The following is a 27421-nucleotide window of genomic DNA, read 5'->3' on the forward strand; positions in this document are numbered from 1 at the left end:
AAGATATGAGCATTCAAAGTTGAATTTGAAAATATTAAAAAAAAATTGTTTTCATAAAAAAAAAAACAATTTATTCACTCTGATCTCTATAAAAAGCGGAATGAGTGGCACATTTTCCAATACATGTGTAAATTTTACAACAATTAGCTGTCAAATAACGTTTAAATTATTTTATTATCTTATTTGGTCCAAAAGCTAGGATTTTTGCAACGTAAAATGAGAAAGGGCTCTACTGTGATTGTGAAGGGAGTTTTTAATAGAAAAAATATCATTGGTTTTCTACACATTGAGTGCAAAAATTAAAACTTACCCACTCTAGTGCTTGATGAAGGTTCATTTGCTCCAGAGTTAATGTTTTGTTAACTGTGGTCTTACAAATTTTGTAATCAGATGATTGATTTCTCCATTTGCTGTTAAATTTAATTTTAAATATTTCTTGCAACCCAAGTGACCTTTTAAAGTTATATCTACCATATCTAGCTATATTTATTTGTATCAGCCAATATCCGTAAAAGAATTAGGCATCGATATTTTGTGGGCATATTCTTTAATAAAAAATAATATGGGCAAACATAATGTTAATTTTCTTAATATATTTTAAATCTCCTCCGTCAAAATTAAATTAATTTACATATTTTTTAACAGTTTTTATATACGTGCTTCCGTCTTTTTTATTTTTTCAGCTCAAGTGATAACGCACAAACAACGTAAAGAATTTAAAATAAAGAAACAAATAAATACACTTTTCTTATAAGTGTTAAATATTTACTTAATATCGAAAGAGGCTTTAATATCTCAACTTAACAGCGTGCGGCCATTTTCTCTATTCTTGTTATACTGCATTGGTCAAACTGGCTCTACAGTTTTAAATCATGGCTCAGAGAATTTTAAAAAATCGTGTCTTTAACACGAAGCGGAAACCGTCGAAAGCTGATCCATCCCTAATCAAATTGGGATTTACAGCGTTATTATATTTGGCGCTTATTCATCAAACCAGTGCTCAGATAGGTAAGTCTCATATAAATTCATAAAAAACACGGAAAAACAATATTTATTAAACATGCACAAGGACGTTCTAGGGCGATGTGGGATAAAAGTGACAATGCCGTAGAAACGAAACCTTTCTGTAAATGGGGCTTTACCCTGTGTGCATCTATATATGTATCTAGACTCGCATTGAAGGTGATGATTATACCATATAAACCCACACAGACGATATTTTAAATTAATCTTCAAAACCGTATTGCAATAAATTGTATAACAAAGTAGTAACTACCCATCTTCAACACATGCAAAACCGAAAAAATATAATTAAATAAAAACAAGGAAGGAAGCTAGCTTCGGCCGAAGTTTGTATACCCTTGCAGATATTATTTCATTACATTTTACCTATATTATTATGTTTACAGTTTGGCAGTTACCGTTATACATTCCCAGCTTTTCATTTTCTCTACATCTACGGATCGCTTCTATGGCAGCTATATGATATATTTGTCTGATTTTCATAATACTGTTATCAAAATTCTGAAATAATACTAAAAGCTCATGTGTCAAAGTAGATGAAAATACGTTGAAAAACAACGAAGTTATAATTTTTTCTTTACTTTCCCTATCATTCCTATGGTAGCTATAAGATATAGTCGTCCGATTTTCATAAAATTTATACCAAAATTCTGAAATAATACCAGAAGCTCATGTCTCAAAGTAGATTAAAATACGTTGAAAAACAACGAAGTTATAATTTTTTTTCGATTAATTTCCCGATCGTTCCTATGGCAACTATAAGATATAGTAGTTCGATATTCATAAAATTTTTAACAAAATTTTGGAATAATATGAAATGGCTATATCTAAAAAATGATGGAATAATATTGAAAAACAGCCAAGTTATAATTTTTTTTCTATACATTTATCGAACATTTTTATGGCAGCTATATGATATAGTCGTCCGATCCGGCCCGTTCCGACATATATAGCAGTGAGAGTATATAGAAGACTATATGCAAAGTTTCATTCAGATAGCTTTAAAACTGAGGGACTAGTTGGCGTAGAAACGGACAGACGGACAGACGGACATGGCTAGATCGACTCGGCTGTTGATGCTGATCAAGAATATATATACTTTATAGGGTCGGAAACGTCTCCTTCACTGCGTTGTAAACTTCTGACTGAAATTATAATAACCTGCAAGGGTATAACAAGAATGGAAGCTAACTTCGGCACACCTATGTTTGTATACCCGTGCAGATTACAATTGGATCATTAAGAATCCAGCCATTCTGGTTGATGCAATAATATGGAAAAACAGCCAAGTTATAATTTTTTTTCTAAAAATTTATCGAACATTTGTATGGCAGATATATGATATAGTCGTCCGATCCGGCCCGTTCCGACATATATAGCAGTGAGTGTATATAGAAGACTATATGCAAAGTTTCATTCAGATAGCTTTAAAACTGAGGGACTACTTTGCGTAGAAACGGACAGACGGACGGATAGACGGACGGACATGGCTAGATCGACTCGGCTGTTGGTGCTGATCAAGAATATATATCCTTTATTGGGTCGGAAACGTCTCCTTCACTGCGTTGCAAACTTCTGACTGAAATTATAATACCCTGCAAGGGTATAAAAATTATAACTTTGTTATTTTTCAACGTATTTGAATCTATTCTGAGATTTCAGTTTTTTTTCAGAATTTTTGTATACATTTTATGAGAAGTAGAGGAAATGTAAAGCTGGGAATATAAAACTGTAACTGTCAAAGTGTAAACATAATAAGTATAGGTACTTTTTTTGTGTTTTCCTGCATTTAAATTTATAATGTTTATTGTATTAGATATTTAAATCTAAGAAAGAAACTAAACAAAACAAATCAGAAAACCTTGCCCTAAATTTAGATACAACAAGAAAGGAAGCTATCTTCGGCACGCCGAAGTTTGTATACCCTTGCAGATATTATTTCATTAAATTTTACCTATACTTATTGTTTAGAGTTTGACAGTTACAGTTTTACATTCCCAGTTTTACATTTTCTCTACATCTACCGATCGGTTTATATGGCAGCTATATGATATAGTTGTCCGATTTTCATAAAATTTATACCAAAATTCTGAACTAATAAAATAAGCTTATATCTCAGAGTAGATAAAAATAGGTTGAAAAACAACGAAGTTATAATGTTTTTTCTATTAATTTCCCGATCGTTCCTATGGCAGCTATTAGATAAAGTCGTCCGATTTTCATGAATTTTTCACCGAAATTCTGAAATAAAATAAAATGGCCATATCTAAAAAATGGTTTTTTTTTTCTTCTTTTTTTTTCTAAAAATTGATCGAACATTTGTATGGCAGCTATATGATATAGTCGTCCGATCCGGCCCGTTCCGACATATATAGCAGTGAGAGTATATAGAAGATAGCTTAAAAACTTCATTCAGATAGCTTTAAAACTGAGAGACTAGTTTGCGTAGAAACGGACAGACGGACGGACAGACGGACAGACGGACAAACGGACGGACAGACGGACAGACGGACATGGCTAGATCGACTCGGCTGTTGATGCTGATCAAGAATATATATACTTTATAGGGTCGGAAACGTCTCCTTCACTGGGTTGTAAACTTCTGACTGAAATTATAATAACCTGCAAGGGTATAACAAGAATGGAAGCTAACTTCGGCACACCTATGTTTGTATACCCGTGCAGATTACAATTGGATCATTAAGAATCCAGCCATTCTGGTTGAATAATTAAAAAAAAAAAAATAAAAGAAAATATTTAAAAGTTGTATATTAACCCTCTAGTGCCCAAGACCGCCTCTAGACGGGCAATGTTAAAAACACCGTTATTTTATTATTTTCATTCCTTTTCATACGGTTTTCCGTTTTTTCTAATTCAGGAAAGTCCAAAAATTAAGTTCGTTGCGTTTGGAATACAATCTAGAGTTAGCGAAAGCTGCTGTATTCATTTGAAGTTGAAAATTTGTGCAACTCGGACAAAATAATTATTTTGTAGGAAATGCAACATATAAATACTTTTTTTAAAAATTGAAAAAAAAATTAGAAAAAAAAATTGTACTGTGTTGCTGACAGTCTCAATGACATTTATAATAAACATTTAAACAAAAAAAGTTTTTTGCCTAATTTTTTGTTGGCCTATCTTCCCAGAACCGCCTTCATGCGGTCCAAGGTTTTAGTCATATAAAACTCGATCCGAGCAAAAGTAAAATTTTTTCCAAAACAAACATTCACTTTTAATACATTCTGAATACAAAAAAATTTTTTTTTTTTTTTTTTTAAATTTGGGCACTAGAGGGTTAATACAAAGCATATAATCATTTAGTTTTTATATTTATACTAGTGCTGGAACAAACATCGATGTTTATTCGATACAATCGATGTTTCTAAAAAATCGGAGACCATCGATGGTCACTTGTCAAACATCGATTATTTTCAACTGTCACTTAAAAACCAAGCAACAAGGCAGAATTGGCAAGTTTCTATTTTAAAACGTGTTAATATAAACAATTAAGTATTTATATAAATTTCCTTCCATTTTAAATTTTAATTGGTTGTGTTGGCTACAGAATAAGGAGAATTGGTGGCATACTAAATGCAAAGTTAAAAAAAATGGCTTTTTTGTCGAGCCGGAATGCCGATCAGGCAGCAATTGCTTTGGAGTTCACGCTTTATGAGTATTTATTTGTTCAAACACTCCAGCGATGAGCCAATACCTTTGCCTGAATGATATCAAATAAAATAAGGCAGACAACAAAATTTTTTTTTTTTTTAACATTGATAAATAGTTAGTTTTAAAGCTATCTGAATGAAACTTTGGAAATAGTCTTCTGAATACTCTCTGAAATTTACAACGCAATGAAGGTGACGTTTCTGACCCTATAAAGTATATACATATATTCTTGATCAGCATCAACAGCAGAGTCGATCTAGCCATGTCCGTCTGTCCATCTGTCCATCTGTCCGTTTCTACGCAAACTAGTCCCACAGTTTTAAAGCTATCTGAATGAAACTTTCCATATAGTCTTCTATATTTTCTCTCTGCTATATATGTCGGAATATGAGATATGGGCATTTTTAAATATTTTAGAATTTCAGTTTTAATTTTATGGAAATCGGACGACTATATCTTATAGCTGTCATAGGAACGACCGGGAAATTAATAGAAAACAAGAAAGGAAGCTAACTTCGGCACGCCGAAGTTTGTATACCCTTGCAGATTGGTTTTCATATTTATATTATAAATTATAATGCCGAAAACAGACACAGAGTTTTATAACATTTTACCTATACTTATTATGTTTACAGTTTGACAGTTACAGTTATACATTCCCAGCTTTACATTTTCTCTACATCTACGGATCGCTTCCATTGCAGCTATATGATAAGTTGTCCGATTTATATAAAATTTATACCAAAATTCTATAATAATAAGTAAAGCTCATATCTCAGAGTAGATGAAAATACGTTGAAAAACAACGAAGTTATAATTTTTTCTATTACTTTGTTATTTTTCAACGTATTTGAATCTATTCTGAGATTTCAGTTTTTTTCAGAATTTTTGTATACATTTTATGAGAAGTAGAGGAAATGTAAAGCTGGGATTATAAAACTGTAACTGTAAAAGTGTAAACATAATAAGTATAGGTACTTTTTTTGTGTTTTCCTGCATTTAAATTTATAATGTTTATTGTATTAGATATTTAAATCTAAGAAAGAAACTAAACAAAACAAATCAGCAAACCTTGCCCTAAATTTAGATACAAAAATGAAAAAGTTTAGAAAAATTAACCTTAAAAAAATTGTATTTATGGTGACTTTTCTTCATTTTATGGTGCCTGCTTTAAACTCAGTTACACTTATTTCGAATTTAAAAAAAAAATTTTCTTAGCTTTCGGGCGATTTTTTTCAAGGCGATTTTTCTAAAATCTAGAACTAAAATTTTACGAGTGTAGGTGAGATAAAACTTTTGGATAAAAAAATGTGTAACGAATCATATTGTATAATGACATATATATATATATATACATTTGTTTAATAATTTAAGGGGAGCTTTTTGATTGAGATGTCCGTATTTCCAGCTTTAGAAATGAGGCTAGTTTATGCAGATGGCTATTAAAAAGACAATCCAATTTATTGAAACCCCTTGAGTTTAAGTGTTTTCCATGCATTAAAAACCAAGATGTAGTAGGAAAGGCCGCTTAGCTATTTGCAATTGCAGTCTTACCCGACGAACATTTTTCTTTCTCAGGGTAGAGCCAAGGTATTCTAAAGTATATATAAGCAATTATGGGAAAATGTTCGCTTTAAAAGAAATTCCACAAAATCATTTCCCATGGAAAAGAGCTGAGAAGGGAACTACATCTTAAACCTGAATGGTATTGTGAGTGGTGCACTAGTATATATGGCCCTTTAACCTTTCTCCAGTCGCTTTTTCATCTCAAATGAAGTACAGAAAATTCACAATGAAATTGTTAAGTTCCACCACAATATAAAAAAAAAACACATTTGATTTATTATCGTAGTTTTATTATCGTTACATAACGTAACTCAACTTATCTGCTTAAAGATCTTTGAAAGAACGGAAAGAAACTCGAAGAGGGTAAGCGCAAATACAAGGGAGAGCGCAAGTATGAGTTTTTATTCTCCTCATATGCTGTGGTTATTTTGCATTCCTGATTTAATATTCTTATACACCTCCTCAAAATAGACATTTAATATAAACTAAATCCAATATTTAAAGGCGATCATAAGGCGATCATTCTGGGGCACATTACACAATTTGGTAAATCATTGGTTGTAACCCTAAAGGGTTAATGATGTTAGATGTTAGTCGAGGAACGTGGAAATTGAGCTGGCCTAGAAAATATCGGCTCTCAATAACACCGTTAATTAGGTTATTAAGAAATACGACACTAACCATCGTTCTACGGTTAGCTAGGGAGGGTAAGTTAATTAATAGAAGTCTGCTGTCTGAAGTCCGAAGACGGTAGACTCTAGTCAGCATCCCAGGGCAGGTCACGTACATATTCAATACGGTTAACATGGACTCCAAATGGAGGAATCCAGACTCATGAACCATACTCCGATATAGGGCGTACTAATAAAATAATATATTACATACACTTTTAAAAATACATGTAGAGTTATGTAGACCCATATGCACAAGTACAATAAACTTACTTGTTTTTCATTCGGACAATGTGAGTTAGAAACAAAAACTTTTGATATCAAATAATAAATTCTCTTAACAAATTTAGATAAAAGTGACTATTTCTGATATTAAATTGTGTGGAGTAATCGGGTACCCCAAGTATTTCCTTTTCGGTACTAAGTTGCAAAGTACCTAGCCTTTACCAGGGTACCGAATTAAAAGATTAAACTAAGCTAAAAAAAATTATTTTCTATTTTTGAAGTTTTTTTTTTTGAATTGAAGTTTTAATGGCAATTTTATTTCACATTGTTAAGAAGTGAACAGATCCGGGTCACAGTATCTCTACGAGTGTGTCCGCAAAATTTATTTTGGTATTCTAATGTAATATTATATATTTATATATAATTTTTTTTTCTTAATTTCAGATCAAATTATTAGTGAACAAGAAAGCAAGTCAGTTGTCTTACAATGTCCCGTTAATGAAGACAAATGTGGTAAACTTCATTCACTAAATTGGTTTAAGGGCGATGATCGCATTGCTGCAATGCTTCTGGGAGAAAATAATGCGACAAGTGTTAATAAAGATTTTGAAGAAAGGTAGGTGTCAGTAAGTTTAATATTTGCTCAAGAATTTATATTGTTCTCGTTGCAGGGTGACTGTCGATACAAGTCCATACAGACTAGTTATTAAAGACTTGAAAATAAGTGATGAAGGTACTTATCTATGTGATACGACATTCTTCATACCAGAAGAAACATGTGATAACTTCAATGGATATCGAGTTGACTTAAGAGTCTTAGGTAAATAACGTAGATAACTTGCATGCACTGTTTTTAATATATAATATATATAATAATAAAATTAATTATTATAATCTAGTTTGCACTGTAAAATAATATTTCTAGCCCGCTGGGACTTTAACCAGTCAAACATAAAGCAGAAACCATTTTAAATTGCCAACTCATAATTAAACTCGAGCAGACAAACGCTTCCAATATACTATGGGGAGTGTGACTTGAAAAATATTTATGACAGAAATAGTCACCTGTTATTTGGATGGTTTTCTTTTTTTCTTTTTAAAAAATATTAACATCTTTCTGTTTACGCAATCGAAAATTATTAAAAAATGAAATTAATCTGCAATATAACAACAAGATAAGTAACTCCAATTGATTATTTGCCTTTGGAAAGAGAGAGAGAGAGTTATACAGAATCAGTCTATAAAGAAGTACACAAAGTTGTTTAGTGTTCCCAGATCAATGGTTTCCCACTAGACTTAGGGTTTTTCAAAGACCTAGATGAATTTTAGAAGTAACAAATTTTTATGAGGGCCGTTTAAGTGTCTTGAATTATTTTGACCTTATAAAAGAAAAAGCAAGATAACTGTAAATTAAAAAAATGACTCGTCTCTATATGAACATGTTAAATGTTGTTCCCACTAGTTTTCCCAGCCTTAAAGTTTACACAACGTCGTTACGAATTTTGTTATTAAAACAGCTTAGATATTAATAATACACTAAAATATATAAGAACAAAATTATGGTTGGAATAACAAAAAGCAGGGAAAAGTTTGTATTAAGCTGCAAAGTGGTTTCTGTATTAATGTCGTAAACCAGACTTAAAACAAATTAGAGTGTTTCCCATTGAGCTGTTTATATATGTTGACATCTTTCCCTTTAACCATGTTTTTCTCTATCTTTCTTTTAACATCAACATGCCTCAAAACTCATAAAAATAAATGCTCATGAATAATTGCTTTTTAAAAAATATATTCCACAAATAATATGAAATCGATCGTAAACACCGACACCGACGTACTTGTTATTACGATTGTTACCTAAAATACCGCTTAAAATCACCCTATAAAACTATAAATTACTTCCCACAAAACTCTAAAACGCATTTTTAATTTTTCTATGTTACATTTCACACACAAATAATCTTAAAAATGATTTTATTTCCTTATTTAATGGTGGACTTTACAAATTACTGTATCTTTATGTTATGTATAACAACTTAGAAAACCTTGGTAAATGAATTAATTGAAATCTAATTAACAATATTTGGAGATTTTGTAATCTCCAAACTTTGAGAACAATATTACCTGCAAAAAGATATTAAATTAAAGAAGTAACTAATTTGATATAACCTTTTCATAGTTTAATCGTTTTTTAATAATTTAACCCATTGAACATTATAATATTAAAAAAATGATGAAGCAAAATTATTTTTCATAATTTATTTTAAACAACAAATTTTTTACCTTCTTAAAAATTTACCGGACAACACACTCACAAACACACATAAAACGACATAAACGTTTGCTTTATATCGGAATTTAATACACATACGTAACAGTGCCACCCTCTGAGGTTTTTATTTTGGATGCAAAAGGCGATCGCATTGAGAACGGCACCACAGTGGGACCGATGCAGGAACGACAGTCATTAAAGGCAACATGCACTGTAAAAAACACACGGCCTCAGCCGGAAGTAGGATGGTTCCGCGGAACGAAGCGACTGACAACGTGTGAGTATGATATTGGCGTGACCATTACTACAAATGTTGTACCCGCTATTAGAAGGTGGAAAACTTAGAAATTGCCAATGGGTTTACATGCCGAAATCAATAAATATTTTTTGTTAGCTCTACTGGGTACTTCTGGGCATGATATGGTACAATTATAATAGTATCATGCTTCTGGGTATGATCAAATTGTTAGCAAAATAATGTTTAACAGGCATGTAAACCCTATCAGATTAAGCTATAAAGATATCTTTGGCGTTTTAAAAATGGGGACTTTGTTTTTTCTAATTGATACGAATGATGATAAATTATCTCAAAACACTCCAGGCCGTAATTTTTCATTTTCACTTTCAATGTTTAAACCCACTTGTGAGCACCGAATTAACTGGCATGTTATTTTCTTGCCTTTTTATTGTACATCCCATGAAATCAAAAGAAAAATCAGGCCTGGATATCATAGTTTATATATATTAAATATGAAAGCTACTCAAAATTGTAACCCTATTTTGAAAAAAGTTATATGTGATGATAGAACTACATAGTCCTTTAGATTTCAAGTTATGGGCATTTATCTTAAAAGTCGCTCACATGGCATATAGAGTTGCCTTTCCCCAGAGCTCGCACAAAACGGTCAACCGTTTTGATCATTCTAATTCTTTCGGAGAGAGAAACAACCAAATAGCCTGAAAAGGGTCTCTCTCGCAGATGTTCTCGCTTCTTTGCTTTGTTTGCGATTCCGGTTAACTGTAACGGGAGATCGCAAAGACAAAGCTTTCGGGAAACGAAGCGGCAAAGAAACTACTCGCTCGCTTCTGAGTCGAAAAGAGTGCCTGAGAGAGAGGGAGGGATGAAGCACTCGTATTTTTACGAAAAATTAAAAATACATTCTACAAACAATTTAAACACAAATTAATGAAGAAATAAACTCAAGTTTGTGTTAAAGGTTTTTTTTCTTTTTGTTTCATTTGTTATTTATTTTAATCATTTAATTTAATTTAATCATTTACATTTTTAAATGTTTGTTGTCAAAAATGAAGAAATTGTGCAAACAATCAACTGACGCTACGCGAAATGTACAAATTAACAGCGGGAACTTTCCGCGAAGAAACCGGTCACACTTCAGACAACGAGCCCGCTCTCTCCGCTTCAACCGAGAGAGAATAGAAAAAGGGCCCATGGCAGATGTCTCGTTGAGTCTTTTCGCCGCTAACCGGTTACGTAACCTTAATGTTGAGAGCTTTTTGGAAATCGGGACTCAACCCTGCGAGCTCTGCCTTTCCCAACAATTTGATTCCAAAATTCGCATAGGGAAGAAAACTTACGATGGATAAAGTTTCTCTTAATACCACCATTTTATTTGTAATGTAATATTATCTCAAATAAACTGGTTTTAATTGTTTTTTATAACTCCAACAGATTCACCGACCCATAATTTAAATGACGGACTTTATACCTCCACACTCGAGTTGGATTGGACACTTTCGCGAGACGATCTTGCTCAAGATATTGAATGCCGCGTAAATTCTGCAGCCATATTAAATTCGATTGTTTCAACTTTTGGCGTGGATTTGCAAGGTATAATAATACATACTAATTAAGTCTAATAGAGATTCAAATTAAGTCAATGTATCTAAAATTATAATGGATTCAGAAAATATATGAATTATATTATGAATCCTGTGCGTTATTCTAGTACGTTTATTGAGAAGGTCATTTTGAGATACATCAAAATTATATTAAATAAAGTAAATTAAATGATGAAATGAGAATATTATTAATAGTTGCATTTTCTTAATAATCCACAGTACGTCCAACGAGTATTGAGATCAATGGCGTTGAACATCATACCGTGCAGGGCAGCAAAGTTGTTTTGACATGTGATGTAAGTATTAGTTCACAGAGTACCAAATCTACCAATCCTTATCCCTTAAAACGGGTACAGCGAGTACCGATCCCAAATTCAACTATTTTTATCATTATAAGAAGATTGCGCTCCAAGTCCATGGAGTTACGTTTGAGCAGCTGGGCTCTATTTTTATACCCTTACAGGGTATTCTAATTTTTGTCAGTAGTTTGGAAAGCAGAAATGGTTCCAATTCTATAAAGTAATATAAACTAAATAAATTAAATACAAAGACATGTCCGTCCGTCCATCTGTCCTTCAATCATTTATTTACAGACGGACAGACGGGCGGACAGATGGCTAGCCGAAAGCTTTTCCCTTCGACATAAGCGAATTTACCTATAATTTGTTTTTAAATTTCCCTTAAATTCCCAAATATTTTAAGCTATCCGCTCTCAACAAATGGGTTTGCTTAGTCCAAGTCTTGCTAATTAGCGGCTGACCAAATTTTGGTCCGCTGTAGTCTCCAACCTTTCAATATAATTTAATGCATAAAATCGAAGGAAGAAGCATTCGTAAAAAAATATTTACAATTGCATTCAGCTGTTCTGGTGGGAGTGTTGTAAAATCTTTACAAATGCAAATAGTTGCCAAGGTCGGGGGAAAAGAACCCTAAAACGATTTGTGCAGTTGGTCTAAAAACGAATTAGCTGGTATTTAAGACAACAAACATAATCGAGCCACTGAAGTGGCAGAAGCGAGTTCGCTGAACATTTTATTTTGCGTTCGGGGCCTAGATCGTGCGATTTTAAAGCTTATATCTATACAGACAGTTGACGCATTAAAAGACAACATTAAAGCATTTATTTGTGAGATACCGGCCGAAATGTTAGAAAAAGTATGCCAAAATTGGATTAAATTGATGGACCATTTGAGGCGAATTTGGATGAAATAATCTTTAAACATTAATAATTTTTGAACTATTTTCCTATAGCTCTTAAAAAATCACCCTTTACTTGTAAAACAAACTTAAAAACAAATATTTAAAATTAATCATGTGACAGAATATGACGTTATTTTTTGGTACGGTGATTCCTCTCAGTTTCGTTTTTTCCTTTCGGAAACTACAACAGGGGCGGTGGATTAGCAATAATGCTGAATTATAATTGAACCAATTCTGATGTGCACCCACAAAATTATTATTTATAAATCAAGATGTTTACCTTTTGCGAAATCAGTTTTGCACTAGTGTACCTAAAGCATCAGAAAAATAAATAAAATTAACATTTGCAATTACATATTCGCATTGTAAATATGTTTAACTCATTTCATTTCTGGACTTGCGGACTTTAAGCAGGAAGGTAATAGAGAGGTAAAAGTTAGAACAGGTCAGGGAAATCCGAATCCGTGTAGATTGTGCTGAAGTGAAAACTAAAACAGACCTGATAAGGGTCTTTCTTTGATTAGATCTACGGTTGGATAAGGAAGATACGTTAATTAGGAGGAGTCGACTTGACTAGGAAGTAAACCTTTGGTTTTCGTCACAGTTTAAGCCGCGAAATTCTAATGTGAATGTCATATTAAGAACTCCAAACGAAAAATGTTAATGTAAAAAAGAAAAATCTCACTAGGTTACAATTTTACAGTAAATTTGTTGTTTTACATAAATGTGTATTTCGAATGCACAAATTTCTATTTGCTGATCCTTAAATTTCTACTATGCTTTACCACTTTCTTTTAAGATTCACGGGGCTCGCCCAGCTGTTAACCTTACTTGGTATAACTCAACATCAATCATAAGTGCTGATGAAAACGACCTAACAGAGATTAGAATAAAAGCGGTGAGTACCTTAAACTTTGGCTTCTTATCGATTTAATATGACGTTTAAATTGTTTGTTCAATAGTTTGAAAAGATTGATGGAACCTATCACACCCAATCCGAATTAATTTTTAATGCTACGCGCTTTGAAAATGATCGTGTTTTTCGCTGCGAAGCAGAAAATATTGTATTGCAAATCAATAGAGAGAAACCAATCTCATCCGCCCTGACTTTAGAAGTCTTATGTAAGTATATATTTTAGATAGATAAAATGTATTAGGAATCTTTTAACAATATATGCTAAAGATAAATAGTATCTATTAAATACATATGCATATACGTAGGTTGCAAATACATTTTCTTTATTTATTTATTTATTTTTTTTTTTTTGTAATTTTTAAATATAGTCTATTGTTTCTAATTGAAAGAAAAACAATTTGTTGTGCTTTTGTTGTGACAAAATTATGGCATTTGAATATTTTATCTTTCGCCAACTCAAGTAGCAAAGTCAAGTTATGCAATAATGTTACTAAAAAACAAGAAAGGAAGCTAACTTCGGCACGCCGAAGTTTGTATACCCTTGCAGATTGGTTTCGATGTTTATATTATAGATTTAAATGCTGAAAAGACTCACAAAACAGAGTTTCATTACATTTTACCTATACTTATTATGTTTACAGTTTGACAGTTACAGTTTTACATTCCCAGCTTTACATATTTTATACATTTACCGATCGCTTCTATGGCAGCTATAAGATATAGTTGTCCGATTTTTAAGAAATTTATACCAAAATTCTAGAATAATAAAAAAAGCTTATATCTTAGAGTAGATAAACATACGTTGAAAAACAACGAGGCTATAATTTTTTCCTATTAATTTCCCGATCGTTCCTATGGCAGCTATATCATATAGTCGTCCGATTTTCATAACATTTTTACCAAAATTCAGAAATAATATATAATAATAAAATGGTGCAAAAATATTGAAAAACAGAAAAGTTATAATTTTTTTCGAAAAATATATCGAACATTTGTATGGCAGCTATATGATATAGTCGTCCGATCCGGCCCGTTCCGACATATATAGCAGTGAGAGCATATTGAAAGAAGACTATATGCAAAGTTTCATTCAGATAGCTTTAAAACTGAGGGACTAGTTTGCGTAGAAACAGACAGACAGACAGACGGACAGACAGACATGGCTAGATCGACTCGGCTGTTGATGCTGATCAAGGGTCGGAAACGTCTCTTTCACTGCGTTGCAAACTTCTGACTGAAATTATAATACCCTGCAAGGGTATAAAAATAGATAAACTAGTGTTATTTTGATGCTACGTAACACATACACATAGTTGCGTTTTCCATTACATTATTAACTACTCTATCATTAATTTTATTTATCACAGATCCCCCTGTTGTGAAGGTTAGTCCACCCGATATGGTTACAAATACAAGTGAAATAGTTCTATTAAATTGTGAATATGTTGCCAATCCTGCATCTCTAATCCAAGTTGATTGGTAAGTAATATATAAAGATATAATTATATATATATTGATTGCGTTCAGCAGGACAACATGTTCATTATAGGGTCGCATATGTGTCCTTTATTGCGTTGCAGTCATTTGACTGAAATCATAGATTTCATGTAGATTTTAACATTTTTAGCCTAAAATACTTTTTGAAATGATATGTAGTTGTGCTAGAGTTTATTATTGTCTATGAATTAGATTGGCTTTTTTAAGGAAGGAAAGAACTGAAGTTATGTTGGTGGGTGTTGGGTTGCTTAGGAGTGGAAGGAATTATTGGTCTGATTCGTCGTCTTCGCCGTCATCTTCATCTGGCTCATCGGTTGGAAGTTCGCACCAGCGCTTCATCTTATCAGATGAATACACTGACTTGTAGTGTCTCTGCTTTCGTTGTGCATGTGGGATATCTTCAACAAGATATCGGTCGTTGGGCAGCACCTTGGATATGATGAAAGGACCTTTGTAGCGCGGCTCTAATTTGCGGGATGTGCCCGTGCTAAACGGCTCGTTCTCCACCAAGACAATGTCTCCGGTGCTATAGACAGTTGGCTTGGAATGGCTGGCATCATATCGTCTCTTGGCAGCGGCTCTGTAGTCGTTAACTGTGGTCGCAGCGTCAGCTCGGAGCTTCTCCAGCTCGGCGTCTGTCATCATGCTCGTGTCTTGATTTTGGATCACGCTCGTCAGCGTGTTCTTGAGGACATCTCGGGGCTCGTAACCATATAGTAGCTGAAATGGGGAACATTTAGTAGTGCTGTTTACCATGGTGTTGATGCTCCACTGGATTGATCGCATCTTCTCGTCCCAGCGTTTTTCGTTCTCGTTTGAAGGCAATAGCATTGACAAAATAATTCGGTTTGTCCGTTCTGCATGACCATTGGCTCTTGGTGTTCTAACAGCGTTAAGGATGTGCTTCACATTGTTTGATTTGCAGTATTTCTCAAAATCTTTTGAGGTAAAAGCGGTACCTCGATCGGTGACGATTCTCTCTGGCATTCCCACGTAGCTGGTGACTTCTTGCAGGGCATCTATGACGTGTTTAGTTGCTGTACTTTTTACTGCTCGAACTATGGTGAACTTGGTGAAAGCGTCGACAAGTACGAGGATATGTTCATTTCGCTTCGAACTCTTCGGAAAAGTTCCCAGATGATCCATGTGTACGGTCGAAAAGGGAATCGGCTTGATGTCATCGTAGTGGTACTGACCTTCGTGTCGTCCACCTGGTATTTTATACAGCGCGCAGCCTACACAGGACTTTATGTAGCTTTTAACGAAGTTACGCATTCGGGGAAACCAAAACAAATTCATGATTCTGAGGATGGTTTTATCTGTGCTCATGTGTCCGGCTTTATCGTGGCACTCATGTAGAATATGGAATCTCAGCTGCTTCGGCACAACCCATAGCAATTTGTTGTCATATTTGCGAAACAGGCGAGCCTGCTCGATCACATACTCGTCGTTTTCCGATTTATTTTCGGTTTTCATATCAGCAACAATTTTCTGTATCTTTTCGTCTTGAAGTTGTATAGCAAACAACCTGTCAGCTTCGTCAATAATTGTTTTTGAGATCTTCAGGGATGCTGTATCCATCTCATGTGCGTCTTCAAATGGTGCTCTACTCAGCGCGTCAACGTGACCCATCTGTGTTCCTGCTCGATGAACGATGTCGATGTCAAACTCTTGGATTCGTAACCACCATCTTGCAATTCGAGGTATCAGCTCGCGTTTTTCCATAGACGTCTTCAAAGCGTTGCAATCGGTGACAACCTTTATCATTTTGCCATAAATATAGTATTTGAATCGCTCCAAGGATTCGACAACGGCTAAGGCTTCTATTTCGTAGCTGTGATAGTTTTTCTCTGGTTTGGAAATGGCTCTGCTATAGTATGCGATTGGCTTCAATTGATCCTCGTCTTTCTGCATCAAAACTCCTGCTAATCCAACGGCGCTGGCATCTGTATGAACTTCGTGTTCAGCATCTAAGCGGTAGCTAGTTACAACAGGTTTCGACGTGAGGCATCTCTTTAGTTCTTGAAAAGCATCTTCTTGTGACTTTTCCCATTTGAATTGTGTGCTCTGTGCAGTGGCTCTGATATTATCGCATATCCGGCAACAAATTTCCGGAAATAACCAGTAAGACCCAAAAACTGTCGCACTTCGGTTACATTATTTGGCTTTTCAAACTCTGCAATGGCGTTTGTCTTGACTTCTCCAGGGCTGATTCCATCAGTGTGTATTTGATGACCTAAAAATGTGATTGACTGCTTATATAACTCACATTTGTCGACGTTCAAAGTTAATCCGCATTCTCGCAATACTCTTAGAACTCTCTCTAGCTTCTCGTACATCTCGTCAAATGTTTGGCTGCCAATTAGGATGTCATCCATGTAGTGCATCATGTCGCCTTTCTGCACACGCCACTGCAACTCTGCCATGAGTCTATTGAATACAGCAGGTGCATTCTTTAGCCCAAACGGAAGACGTTTGAACTCGTACATTCCATCCGTGGTGATAAACGCAGTGAATTTTCTGCTCTCAGGTTCCATTTCGATCTGATAATAGCCGCTATTCAAATCTAACGACGAAAAGTATCTGAAGCGCTTCGCTTCCTGCAGCCTCTCCTCAATGTTTGGAACTGGAAAGTTCTCCTTTCTGATTAGCTTGTTCAGACGACGGTAATCGATGCAAAGTCGATCACTTCCGTTCGGTTTCTTGATGAGCACCACCGGGCTAGCGTACTCTGATGTGGATGGAGTGATAATGTCTAGTTTCAAAAGTTCGTCGACCACTTTGCCGACAACATTCTTCTTCGGCTCGGAAACTCGATATGGCGCTTGGGAAACCACTTGATTACCCTCAACAACGATCTTTGCCTGGACGATGTTTGTCTTGCCAATGCCTTGCAATCCTGTGGAGAAAACGTCAGCTTGCTCTCTTTCTGAATCGATCTGGAAATTAACAAGAAGCTTGTGAAAAATACTCTCGGTTGAAAGTGTTAACGGCTGATGAACTGCTCTCTTGACTTCTGATTCGCCTGGCTCGAACTTAAACAATAATTCAGCGCAGGTGATCACATCTTGTCCCAATAATAAGTCTTCCTGTAGTAGATTGTCTTCTGCGATGTAAACTTTGGCTGTTACGACTTTTCCAGCGATGTCGATGTCCACAACAACGGCTACAGTAAGGATTCGTGAGCCTCCACAAATGCCCACAATTTTCATAGCACAAGTCTGGCGATCTGCGTCGATCTCGTCAGCAACTGATTGGCGAATGATACTCGCTTGGCTTCCAGTGTCAATGAATGCGTTATACCCTTGCTCGTTGATATATACTTTTCTTGTGAACAGCTTGTTATGATTTGATGCACCCAAACGCATCACCTGTGCGACGCTGCAGCTTTCATTGGTGGCATGAAATGTGTTACATTTGGAACAGCGCGTCTTCTTTCTCTCCTTTGGGCACGAATTAGCAAAATGCCCAAGATCTCCGCAATTATAGCATGCTTTAGCTTCCTTTGGCTTCGGTTGCTTCATCTCGTTCTCCAGCTTTAACTCAAAGTTATTGGATTTGGATACGTACTCTTTCTTATTTGCAATCGGTCGACCTCTGTTTAGAAAATATGACTCAGCCGCATCTCGAAACTCCTTCATCGACGAAAAATGAATGGCTGCAATACTGTTTTGCAACTCTCTGTGCTGTAGACCTGCTCGAACATATCGAATCACTGCTGCTTCACTAAGCTTGAACCGTACTCCAAGTGCTGACATCCGGAAACAATACTCCTTTACGGTTTCCTTCGATTTTCTGGTTGCATTTGCCATGTTGAAATGGATTTCTGCCTCGTCTGGTTCTGCTCTTCTCGGATAGCTGCTGCAAAACTATTCCATGTTGTGTGTAGAACCTGTGAAGAATCGAGCCACATTTTGGCGGGACCCTTCAGCTTGGTGTAGATAGCTAATAGCACAAATTTCTCGTCCCATTGATACGCACCAACCACCTTGTTGACACGATCGATGAACTGGTTTACTGAGATCGAATTCTCATCTCCGGGGTCATATTCTGGTAAGGTATTTGCAATCTCCTTCACCGACGCTTGTCTAAAATTGTTCGCTGCCTGCTCTCCAGGGTTAGAATCGCTCCTCTCATCTACGTTGACTTCTTGCACGCGTTGCCGCTGCTGCTGTTGCTGATTAGCTGTTGGCATATTGTTGACCAACTGCGTCATCATGGTTGTCAGTGTCTTCATCTGTTCTTGTATTTGTGAAATCGCAGCTCCCTGTGCTTCGAGTGTTTCTTCATGCTGGTTCATGTTTCCAGCTGCTTGTGGCATATCCACGTCTTCGGAATCTTCGTGTTCCACTAGTCTCTGCACTAGTTCTGCTCTGGAGCCCGCAACTCCTAAGTTCCTCTCTCTCAACAGGTACCGCAACTGGTCTGCCTTGAGCTCTGCTATCTTGACCATTTTTTCCAAAAAATGATCGCAACTTTAGTCAAAGTTTGTCTGTTTTCCTTGCACGCACAACCACAATCGTTTGCACGCACAATCTTGCACCCACGAGCAACTCTTTTTGCCCGTCTGCAAGCGAGATCGGTATTTCACCACTCGTGAAATTCACCTCCTTTGAATTTCACAACGACGCTAAACACACATACAAGCCCTTTGTATGATTTCACAACGACGCTCCGCATACACACACACAAGCTTTTTGCATGTCTCTCTTCAGGTTCACCAAGACTCCTGAGTACTCCGTTTTGAATCCATCAGCAACGTAGGAAAGGATCGCTATCCGTTATTTGTAACTTCTTGTCCTCTAGACCTTTGGGAACACCTATCCCATTACAAACTTCCCACGCCGACGACTCTGCTGCTGCTGCTTTTCCGTGTCTCACTCACTGTTACTGCCTCTTAACCATAGCCAACTCGAATTATCCCACTTCTGAACTGTGAAGGGATGGCTTTTCCGAGTGGTGGAGTAATGTTTATTGGATATGTTAAGGGGTTTTACAGGATGAAACTTAAGAACTAATATTCTGCGTTAATAATTCTGGACCGCGTCCGCTTCGTTCTTTTGTTGCTCTTCCTCTCTCGTACTGTCGCTATCGGTATCGTATAGTATCGTCTCATATCGTATATTACTATCGTTAAGGTTGTTCCTGGACAACAACCAGCCCGTTACACGATAAAAAAATACGGGATATTGTTGCCAAATTTAAACTCAATCCCTAAAATTCCTGATTCAATCTGAAGTTAGCTTAAAATAAAAAGAATTATTAATGTTGGAAGTTAAGGAAGTAGTTGGGTTGTGCGTCTTAATTAGGACTTCAAAGATTGGTTTATGTCTGGTCGGTATGTGCTTGGCGATGTGAGCAGTGGGAAATTTGTGAGTGCTTTAGCGCATCATCTGCGATTTCGTTACCTGGGGTACCTACATGGCTTGGAACCAATAGGATTTTTATTTTTGGAAAGTGTTTTTTTATCATCCCACGAATTTTTAAGGTCAAGTGCTCCGAATTTTCAATGTTTTTTAAGACTTCGATAGCCGACAGTGAGTTTATGCAGATGCATATTTTCCCGTTTGCTTTGGCTGCGTACACCGAAGAATATTCTGGGAGAACTCCCAATCTTATTACTGAGCACTCAGTGGTCATGCAAATCCTAGCTGTTAAGGCTGTGTTTTATTTGTTTTGTTTGTCGATAGTTGTCGATTTTTGGTATTTGGTCAGATAAATAAATAAATAAATAAATAAATAAATAAATAAATAAGTAAATAAATAAATAAAAACAATTATTATATATATAAATAAATAAATAATTTAATAACTAATCTTTTTTGGCTATACAAAGAGTTTTTTCAGAATTTGGACTATAGTGAATGGGTGACAGTTGTACTTAAGCTTGACAGAATGAATGCCGTTTAATGACTTGAACAATGCATTTGTTAATTTTGTGATGTGAGAGTTTTATTTCTATCTTGAGGTTATGGTTAATCCCAATACTTTGATTAGTTTTGTTGTTTAGATCGCGCATGAGCTTATATGTACCTACTTTGCATTGGCAGTTCCTTTTCCTAGATATATGTATGTATGCTGATGATTACATTTGCTTAGGGATAAGGAAGCTCCAGATCGTGCGCACTAATTGCTGATCTCTATAAACAGAGAGTCTAGATTGTGCCTTACTTGTTTACTTATTTTTAGGTCTATAAGTATGTTGAAGTCATCTGCATAGGCTGTGAACTTCACCTTTTTTCTTTTTCCATTACGTCCGCTACGTTGTTAAATGTTATTAGGAACAGAATTACTGATAGCAGTAATTCTTGTGGGATACCGTTTTATAAACTTTGTAGAATGGAATCCAAAGATATAATTGATAAATGTGTCTCTTCAGAGAGTGCTCTGCTGACCAGAGCATCAACGTATAGTAAACAGTCCGTAGGATACTTATCTTTTCTTAGTCCAATTGGCGACTATTTAGTAGTTTTTTTTTGTATGAAGAAAGTAATGGTTTATCTTATCTGTATTCTTTTACATTTAGGTATCGCAATGATGAACTTCTCAATGTTAACGACACGGATCATTATCAAGGTGGCAATTCAGAAAACGTAGCTCTAGTCATTAAATCTACAGATAAAGACGACATTGGAAATTATTCTTGTCAATTATCGAATACTATTGGAAAAGGAATTTCTGAAGAGAAAATTAATCTTGACGTGCAGTGTGAGTCAATTCAACACCTATTAAGCCATTTCAAGCGAATCTAACTTTGGGTTACCCCGCACTTAATTTAGTTGTTCCGAGTGTAGAAGTGCAAATGATACCAGCTGGCCCTGTTAAAGAAAGCGATGAATCAAATGTCACACTTTACTGCAATATTTTGGATGCTAATCCGTCAGTCCTTACCAAAGTGAGGTGGTACGCTAACTCAACGTTACTTAAGGAGCTTCCAGACTGTGAAGAAACCAGGGTAAGATATTCGAATGAATCTATCTATTTACATTTACATTTTAATTTCTTTACTCTATTTTTTAGGAGGATCTTTGTCATATAGATCCAAGTAAACTATTATTGGAAAGTATTGGACGTGGTTTTTTCTATAACTATTCTTGTGAAGGATTTAATGCAGCTGGTTGGGGTCCCCGCAGTGAAGACAAAGAGCTTATTGTAAGTTATAATTTGAATGAAGCCAATTAATTATCATTTGCTTTCCTAACCCTTACAATATATTATTTTTAGGTACACTATGAGCCTGGGCCCGCTACCCTAACTCATTTTCCTTTAATCGCTGTTAAAAAGAAAAGTGTGATATTTTCATGTTCAGTCGATGATCCCGGATATCCAGACTCGAACAGGTTTGTAGCGCAACAAGCCAAACACATTCAAAAAATCACCAAAACACAATATCCACCACTAATTGATTTTCATACCGTCCAAGCATTGCAACCACAGGAAGCCGACATTGCTTTGGAAGCATTCATGCTGCAAAAGCAACAAGAAAGGCTCCGCTCTAATGCTCCTTCACATTCATATTCAAAAAATGAAACAGCTAGCGCTTCCCACCAAGTTCACCAACTCAAAGAAACACATGCTCTAATTGATTTTAGTTTAAATCAATCCCTTTGTACACTACTCACGCTCACAACCTACACGTCACAATTGCAAATTTTAACCCTTTACTCTGACGAACATAAAAACTCAATTTCAAATGCCTCTGCCCTGTCATATTCATTATACCGCAAAATGGGAAAATTTTCCTTTGTTGCTCAACTGGTTTCAAAACCGAACAGATATCGTTGGCTTCGTGGAGGTCGGGGTCCTCTGCAGGACGTAGTAACCAAGGACTGGACAGTGGAGCCAGTTGGTCTAGACAGTCGGACCAATTATTCATGCTACGCATACAACGAGGGGGGCAAGGGCTTAATGGCCACGGTCAATTTGGAGGTACACGCACCGCCATTTTTCATAAAGAACCTCGCACCATACACTGGCATTCTGCACACCTCGTCTAATGCCACTTTAACGTGTCGCATTGAGTGCGTTCCACGTTGTGACATACACTGGCAAAAAGATGGTGTGCTAATTGAGAGGAATAATAGCCGGTACTTCGTTAAAGAAAAGTATATGGAGGCATCTCCCGCTACAGGCGATTTTGAAAGCATTTTATCAGTTTTGGTAAGTATGGCAAGGGCAATTTTCGGAATTATTATTATTACATTAAGATGCGTTATTTTTTAAGCCATCGAACAGCTCCCATAACAGTCCAAAATCTAGCAAACTTCTCCATAACTAACTAAACTAATCTAACTGACATCTCCGCGTCGTTTCCTTTCATAAATAGAGTTAGCAATGTAAGTAGGAGGCTGAAGGACATTAGTAAAAGAAGGAGGATCCGATCCATCATTATTCCGTCTCGTCTGTCTGCCGCAAGAACTAACCAAGCGCATAGAGGTAGAGTTTAGCTCTAAGAGCTACCAATATCGTTGACAACCTCCATCATTGTCGTTTACACATGTATATAGGGTGTAAAGGTATTATTTATATAAAATCACCGAACTCTTGCTGAATTTTTTATATTCTGATAATTATGACAAGCATACTATATAGTCCTCCGATTTTAATTTAATGAGTCCACATTTTAAAGTCATTACTGCCCTATATACATACATACATATGTGTATCAAAAAATGTCTAAATTTGTTTTTAATTTTTTACTGCTAATTCTTCAATCGTTCCTTATGACAGCTTTATGATTGAGTCGTCCAATCTAACTTAATCCGACTTATATACTAATTGTAATGAAACCTAGTCTATTTAAAAAGTTGTATCCACATAGCTTGAAAAATGAAAGTTATGCTGATTAGGAATATATGAATATCCTTTAAGAAATTTCTCCTTCACAGCGTTGCAAATTTTTGACCAAAACAAAGCTACCAGCCAAATATTTAAAAATACATAAACATATACATATGTATAGACAAGTTTTCTAGAAACGGGCAGACACACTGACAGTTAAGAATACATAAATTTACTTAATACCATGATAGAATTATACAAGGTAGTCCCGGAAAAATAAGCGATAGTTCGGCTATCAAAGTGTGTGTGAGACGGGTATAGCCTGAAAGTTTGAATGAAATATCCAATGAATAAGCACGAGCTGTCAAAATAAGCCCTAAAACCCGAACAATTTGGCCCCGACGGGACTACCTTGTATAATTCTATCATGCTTAATATGCTAATAGTGCGCAAATAACTCCAAAATTGTATTGACAACTTCGGACCAAAATGGTATTTAACTGCTTGGGATAAAACAATAACATTTGTAAATGTTTCATTCAGTTTTAATTGTACATTTAAAAACATACATTTCGTTTAACGTTAAACAACTCTAGCACTTCAATATGCCAAATTGGCCACGTAACAAATTTGATATCGACGCCGACAATGCGAACTACTCATGTACCTCAACCCCAAACACAGTGGGAGCCGGTATCAAGAGTGCGACCTATTTCAGTATTGAATGTGAGTAAATGTAAACTCTTTTGCCTTATTGTAGCTTTTTATACCTACCTACAAAATTCAACAGATTCACCAGATAATACGACCGTCTCAGAAAACATTACCTTTGTGCAGGAAGACACCGTCCCAGGACGACTCATATGCAAATCACGGGCTAATCCAGGTGCGTCTTTTATACCGTATTTCTATTGTTTTTCCGTACATACGTATCTTGCCCACAGAGCCATCGTATAAGTGGTTTTTTAAAAACGAAACAATAGGCAATGGAAATGCATTAATTATCAACACAGCCATGAAGCGAAGTGATAATGGCACTTACACTTGTTTAGCTTATAACAAGCATGGGAGTAGCAGAGCAGAAACCGTGATAATAGTGCAATGTAAGTGAAACATTAAAGTAAAACAATGAGATATTTATATATACACATTTATTTTAAAGTTACGCCGAACTGCGAAATCGAGAGACGAGAAATTGATGGGCAGGACACTTTGATTTGCACTGCCTTTGGAAACCCGGAGGAGGTAAATGGATTTTTATTTTTTCATCAAACATTTTGCATGGTATTTACGAAATGAAGGAGATGAAAAACATTGGAATACCGTATTTTTGGAAGGACTTTTAAGAAAATCATAACTTTTTACATACCTTTTTATACCGTCGCAAGTTCCACTTGATATGTACTGTACAAAGTGCATCAACGTCTTGCAAATACCCTTTCAGGATATTATAATTAAAGTCAGAAGTTTGCAACGCAGTGAACGAGACATTTTCGACCCTATAAAGTATATATATTCCTGATCAGCGTCAACAGCCGATTCGCTCAAGCCATCAGTCAGTCCGTCAGTGCTAAGCCCTCAATTTTTAAGCTATCTGAATGAATCTTTGCAGATAGTCTTCTGACTAAAAAAAATAACTTTGAAGTTTTTCAACATATTTTCATCATCTTTGATATATGCCCGCTTATTTAGTTCAAACTTTTAATTTTATGAAAACCGGACGACTATATCATATAGCTGCATTTGGAACGATCAGCAGATGTAAATGCTTAAATAAAAATAACTTTATTGTACAACAAGAATGAAGCCAACTTTGTAACTTCAAAGTTGCAGACCCTCGCAGTTTGCAAATGGATCATGAAAAATGGACAGTTTTATTTCTTGAAATCTTAGTAAGGATGGACCGTTCTTTTCTTGTGCTCGTTCAGAATTCCACCCAAACTTAATGGAGCAAATTTCCGGTCTGATTGCAATAACTCGTCTCGTATCAATTTGATACTAAGTGAGTAGAATCACTTAGTGCAAGAATGATTGCTCTTTAAAGAATTAAAACTGGATTGCCAATGGTTTAAATCACTAATGCTTTTAATAAAAAATCTTCAGAATCTTTATATTTGATACATATGTATGACATTTATTTATCAGGCTGACTTTTCATGGTCAATAAAAGCTGAGAACGAAACAGTTGAACTCTTGGGAAGTGGCGATAAAAAGGATTCTTTGGATAAGAGTTATTACATATTACAAGAGGGCTATGCAATTGCCAGAACATACAGATGTGTAGCCAACAACACGGTTGGTTCAGGATCATTCTGTGAATTTGAAGTAGCTGGTACGTATACATTTATATAAGTATCTTCTTTAAATATTTATTGGGGTACATGAGACTCGTTGATTTTACATTTCATACCTATCCATCTTCTATACATTTATTTAACCCTTATGACTTGTAAAGCTTGGAGTGTACACGTGTTTGGTTTATTTATATATTTGTTTATTTTTATTTTTTGGGCTTTTATGATAAACAGTAATAGTTCTGTATTTTTTTGTAAATAAGAAATAAAATCAGTAATGTGTTTTCGTGCACAATATATGTACATATCTCGACTACAATTAGGGAATCGTCCTTATCGTTTATTTTTTTTTTAACTCGTCTGCAGCAGGAGTTTCATAAAATTTCCTATACTGCAGGTTTTTGAGATACTCCAATTTAAAAGTTCAAAAAATATGGTTTTTGGGTACTTTTGATGATGTAACTTTTGTACTGTTGTACTTTTGATGATATATCTTTTTTTTTTTTTGTTATAACTTCAATACGATAATTTCCAAAACGATCGCTACCTTAAAAATATTTCATTTTTAATTTATAAAAACTTTTTTTGGTCTCCGAGATATAGTTCTAATTGTGACGAATTTGACAATTTATATGGAAAAATATCGATATTCAATTCAAAAGACAATATAGAAACTGATTTTGAAGTTAAGGACAGTTTTTTATTTTAACTTAACGATTGTTTTGTTACATTAAATTTTCCGGATTCAAGTTTACCGCATAAAATTATCAATTTGAGTACAATCAGATGATAATCCTGTGAGTTGTTAGATAATCAAATTGTTGCATCGTCGTCGCTATAACACCCCAGTCTGACTTTTTGCTAAGAAAATAGTACTATTTTCTCGTAGAAACGGTGAGACGGAAGTCCTCACCTCTCATGTAAACGTCTAATTCGCTTTTATACATGCGTGGCCGGGGTAATTCGTGGTCTTTTTGTATTGAATGTAGTCGCGAAGGTTCCGTCCCTCAGTGCCAGCTGCTTCTAAAGTCTGCAAAAAAACACCATTAATATATAAATATAATTCATAATCTCATATAAATAAATTAAATACGTAGTACGTACCAAACATCGCGTTGTTTATAAACGAAAATCCCTCTAACCCAATTTTATCGGGACTTCTTGCGTAGTTCATCTTCCGTATTAGCTCCTTGGGGACAAAAACACATTAAAAACTAAATGCAATAATTCAATTACTATGCCTGATTATTAAAGTTTAAGGTGTACAGTAGTTATGCTGTAAGCCATATTATTAAAAATGATAATATATAACTTTAGTTCAATACATATCCTTTAACAAGATCTCATAAACATGACGCCACAGAAATAGTACGGCTGCATGCGTTGCAATTTGGTGTGACCAACTATTGTTTTGGCAAATTTGCATTATCCCGACAATCATATTCGA

At 35.3% G+C, this 27421-nt stretch overlaps 1 protein-coding gene across 9 annotated transcripts in view; it reads left to right on the forward strand.

Annotated features, from left to right (window-relative positions):
• The window catches only part of nrm (neuromusculin), a 62341-nt gene that overhangs the window by 10631 nt on the left and 24289 nt on the right, over positions 1–27421 (forward strand). For 6 of the 9 annotated variants that reach the window (XR_011444819.1, XM_070285129.1, XM_070285124.1 and 3 more), the window contains exons 2-19: positions 684–1008; positions 7599–7770; positions 7826–7974; positions 9533–9703; positions 11117–11275; positions 11506–11582; positions 13286–13384; positions 13449–13608; positions 14770–14881; positions 21426–21607; positions 21679–21854; positions 21920–22051; positions 22124–23059; positions 24277–24406; positions 24471–24566; positions 24625–24783; positions 24843–24925; positions 25826–26012. Coding sequence is in view for 8 of the 9 variants with exons in the window: in XM_070285129.1 (XP_070141230.1) it covers positions 873–1008; positions 7599–7770; positions 7826–7974; positions 9533–9703; positions 11117–11275; positions 11506–11582; positions 13286–13384; positions 13449–13608; positions 14770–14881; positions 21426–21607; positions 21679–21854; positions 21920–22051; positions 22124–23059; positions 24277–24406; positions 24471–24566; positions 24625–24783; positions 24843–24925; positions 25826–26012 (3316 nt within the window). In the remaining variant the exon portion in view is untranslated. Of the gene's footprint in view, positions 1–683; positions 1009–7598; positions 7771–7825; positions 7975–9532; positions 9704–11116; positions 11276–11505; positions 11583–13285; positions 13385–13448; positions 13609–14769; positions 14882–21425; positions 21608–21678; positions 21855–21919; positions 22052–22123; positions 23060–24083; positions 24173–24276; positions 24407–24470; positions 24567–24624; positions 24784–24842; positions 24926–25825; positions 26013–27421 lie in introns of those variants that run through there. The other 3 variants (XM_070285131.1, XM_070285126.1, XM_070285132.1) reach the window with 2 other exon arrangements.

This window comes from Drosophila kikkawai, chromosome 3L, assembly GCF_030179895.1.
Source record: "Drosophila kikkawai strain 14028-0561.14 chromosome 3L, DkikHiC1v2, whole genome shotgun sequence".
NCBI lineage: Eukaryota > Metazoa > Arthropoda > Insecta > Diptera > Drosophilidae > Drosophila > Drosophila kikkawai.